The sequence below is a fragment of the Mus caroli genome, chromosome 4, assembly GCF_900094665.2.
Source record: "Mus caroli chromosome 4, CAROLI_EIJ_v1.1, whole genome shotgun sequence".
Taxonomy (NCBI): Eukaryota; Metazoa; Chordata; class Mammalia; order Rodentia; family Muridae; genus Mus; species Mus caroli.
Window position 1 is genome coordinate 59118461 of NC_034573.1, and position 3822 is coordinate 59122282.

General features: G+C 51.7%; 1 protein-coding gene across 1 annotated transcript in view; it reads left to right on the forward strand.

The window, feature by feature from the left end:
* The first annotated feature begins 1561 nt into the window (after positions 1 to 1561).
* Positions 1562 to 3822, forward strand: part of Pappa (pappalysin 1) — a 225968-nt gene continuing 223707 nt past the window's right edge. The window contains exon 1 of the mRNA XM_021160402.1: positions 1562 to 2335. Within this exon, the coding sequence (XP_021016061.1) occupies positions 1927 to 2335 (409 nt within the window). The 5' untranslated portion in view covers positions 1562 to 1926. The remainder of the gene's footprint in view (positions 2336 to 3822) is intronic.

The following is a 3822-nucleotide window of genomic DNA, read 5'->3' on the forward strand; positions in this document are numbered from 1 at the left end:
CCATGATCCCTGCTTACCACATTTCAGCTTTTATGGGGGGGGGTGAGATCTGAGTCATCTGTCATCTTACAAATCTTTATCTGTTTACCAGCAAATATCCTCTGATGGTTCTGTTCCTCCCTGGAGCATGTAGCAAAGATCCTAACTCTGAGGAAGGACCTGGAACAGCCAGGAGGATAGGAACACCACAGGAGAGCAAGTCAATAATTAGTAGCGTCAACTTCACCTCAGTTTTCCACCATAAATTCTACCTGGAATGACATCTTTTTATAGAGATACTATTTGGACAGACTAGTAAAGAACTAATAATTTTAAACCACCATGGCTAACTCATTTTGACTTATTAAACACTCGCGGGAAAGAGAACTGTTTTGCCATAAGGGGGAGCTTTTGAGTTCCATAAAGAGGGGGAAAGGAATGAATATATATATATATATATATATATATATATATATTTCAGTTCAAATCGTAGAGCCACAGGCAGCAGACTGTTACCTGCTTACCTGTGCTTGGCCAACATTAGGAGGACTTGGGTTGGGTAAATTCGTATTTTCCTACCATTTATATTCAAAAAAAGTATGTCTAACAACCAACTGAATGATGTAGGATTGTTCAGGGGCAATGATGGGGGACATAGCACTGGTCCACTGTATCTCCAAGGGAGATGCCCTGCAAACAGTTCTCTGATGTTCTGTTCAATCTATACGGATTTGGGAATTGAGTTTGGTATGCTGAAGCGCGAAGGTTAGCATTGAGGTCTCAGGGAAGAGAGAACCAACTTACTACAGTATAACTTTAAGAAAATGTGGTGAGGGGAGAAGGAGAAAGGCAAAAGAGACAGAGAGAGCAAGGAGGAGAAACATGGGAGAGAGAGATGAAGGGAGGGGGACAGAGAACAAGAAGAAAAGTGGGAGAAAGAAAGAAAGAAAGAGGGAGGGAGGCAGGGAAGATGAAAAAAAGAATCTGAAAATCAAGTTTCAACGCATTATGTATTGTGAAAAAGAGAGACATGTAACAGCAAAGGGCAAATGAGACCCCGAAAGACAGATTTTTCTCTCCCGCCACGAGGCAAAATAAAAATAAAAATAAGGGGCGGGGGGAAAGGGAGCAAAGCAAAACAAAACAAACCAGAGCGTGTGTTCTGAGCCGGAATGTGAAGAGCAGGGAGGACCGTAAGGGGGTGTGTACAGAATTTCATTAAATTGTTACTTTAAGATTGTCTTCTTCAAAACAGAAGAAGTAGAAGAAGAAAGAGGGGGTGGAGAAGCTGAACCGAAGGAAAGGAGACAAACGGCAAAGTAGAGGAAGGCTGGGTGGATCGGCCTCTCCAAACCGATTGATTGGTCATGATCCCCGCAGTTTGAACAGGGACTCATTCAATTGGGAAGGTGGAGTGCTGGCGAACAGATTAGCACACGCTTGTTTACTCGTCTTCTAAGGGATTTTTTCCCCCTCTTTCCTTTCATTTCGTGAAGAAGGAGGGAGGGGAGGGGGCGGGGGGGGGAGAAGGGGGCTGTGGCTTGTGTTATAAAGGACGCAAAAAATAAATAAATGAGAGCATCTTGGGGGGAGGGAGGGAATTCAGCCGATCAGTGTGTTAGAGGAGATTTTTTTTTGAAGAGCTAGAAATATATAAAATAAAATGAAATAAAACAAGGAGGAAGGCATCCAGCTGTTATAAGGGGGGATAAGGCAGATAAAGGAGCGGGTAGAGAAATTAATTGCCAACCAGGAGGAGTTGGACTGTATTTTTGAAAGGTGGGGGGAGTGGAGCACACACCTTGAGGAGGAAAGCGAGAAAGAAAAGAAAAAAGCAAGTGGAAGGGGGGCTCGCACGAGAAAGGAGGCAAATAGTAGTGCGAGCTAAAGCTGGCAGCTCCGGGCGGCGGTGCAGGGGCGCAGGGGGGGCGGGGGGGACCGTCGGACATGCGGCTCTGGAGTTGGGTGCTGCGCCTGGGGCTGCTGAGCGCCGCGCTGGGCTGCGGGCTGGCCGAGCGCCCCCGCCGGGTCCGGAGAGACCCTCGGGCCGTGCGCCCCCCGCGCCCCGCCGCTGGACCGGCCACCTGCGCCACCCGGGCGGCCCGCGGTCGCCGCGCCTCGCCGCCGCCGCCGCCTCCGGGCGGTGCCTGGGAAGCCGTGCGCGTCCCCCGGCGGCGGCAGCAGCGGGCGGCGAGGGGCGCCGAGGAGCCGAGCCCGCCTAGCCGGGCGCTCTATTTCAGCGGGCGAGGGGAGCAGCTGCGCCTCCGGGCCGACCTGGAGCTACCCCGCGACGCCTTTACGCTGCAAGTGTGGCTGCGAGCCGAGGGTGGCCAGAAGTCTCCAGCAGTGATCACAGGTAAGGAGAAAGGGGTACCCCCTGTCCAGCGGACCACCCCGCGGGTCTCTGCAGGCCCCTCCGGGGTTCTCGCGGATATCTGGGGTGCAGGTGGCGGGTGGGTCTGCGGGAGCCGTCCGGGGAACAGCACAGGGAGCAAGGAAGAGAGACTCTCTTTAACCCATCTGCGGAATGGGCGCGCTGAGAAAGGATGCTGCCCGGCCTCTGGGGAGCTGCACTCAGGAGCTCCGCGCCTGTTCAAGACCAGGAGCTAGGGATAGCTGATCCCCCAGGACCCCAGAATACTTAGGTGGTGCTGGGGATATACAGAGGGACTCTGTCCGGGTATGGGAGAAAAGGGTACAGGACCCAGATGGGTTGCCTGTGGAAGAAGTGTAAGAAACTGTTCATTTCTCTTTACTTTTCCATGGACGTAATTCTCCAGTAGCTGGCTACCCTCAAAGTAGGCATGGGGCAGGTAGTTTTGCTTGCCAGACTTAGAAGTCCTAGAACTACCCCAAAGTTGCTCTCTGCCCGAAGCTTGCCTCTGGGAACCACCACCATAGCCACCCACACTGCCTCTCCCTCCGGGTCCTTGCTTTTAAAGCTGGTTGCCTGTCATTCACGGCTGGTCAGACCTTCTTAGCGCACACTCTGACAGGCTACCCCAGACTAGGCTGAGAAATGGGGCGCTTTTTTCTTTGGGGACTTTTATGAGCCCATACTAGATTTAAGTTCTCCCTCCTCACCCTCCCTCTCTCCCCTTCGCTGCTCCACAGCAAAGCCCATAGTGAAACCGGACACTTTGCGAGGGCTGCAAACCTTCCAAACGCCTCAACATCCATTTTCCCTTCTAAATGAATCTGTGGAAATGCCTTTAATAAAACGAGTGGTGGTGGAGGGGGCGGCGCAGGAGAGAAGGAAAGTTTTGCCTCTTCTGTCTGGGAGATTCCCTCACTGCATAAACAACCTTGCCCTGTCCTGGGACGCCTTAAAGCTATATTAGGGGTTCCCCCTTCGCTGCAACCTGGAAGCGAGTAGAGGGTTTCTTTCCTGATCCCACCCCTTACACCGCTCTCAGGCGGTGTCTGCTGCTGTTTTGCCTTGGCATAAACCTTTCTGAACACTGCACCGACTCTCCTATTTACCCGAAGTCCCCTTCAGGGAACCCAAACTCTGCTACTATGCCAATCAAATGTATCCTCAAAGCTCCCACTTTCCAGCTACCAAAGGAGAGAGAGAACGACTACACACACACACACACACACACACACACACACACACACACAACTGACGTCATCTCTACCACCACCCCCTCCCTCCGAAAAGGAGAGGGAAACGGAGCGCATTCACTTTCAGCTCCCAAACCCTTGTCAGCCAGAGGAGGGTACAACATGTAACGGGGAGACAAGATTCAAAATAATCATGAAGATGATGATAATTCAGGTCTCTTTCTCTCTCTCTCTCTCTCTCTCTCTCTCTCTCTCTCTCTCTCTCTCTCTCTCTCT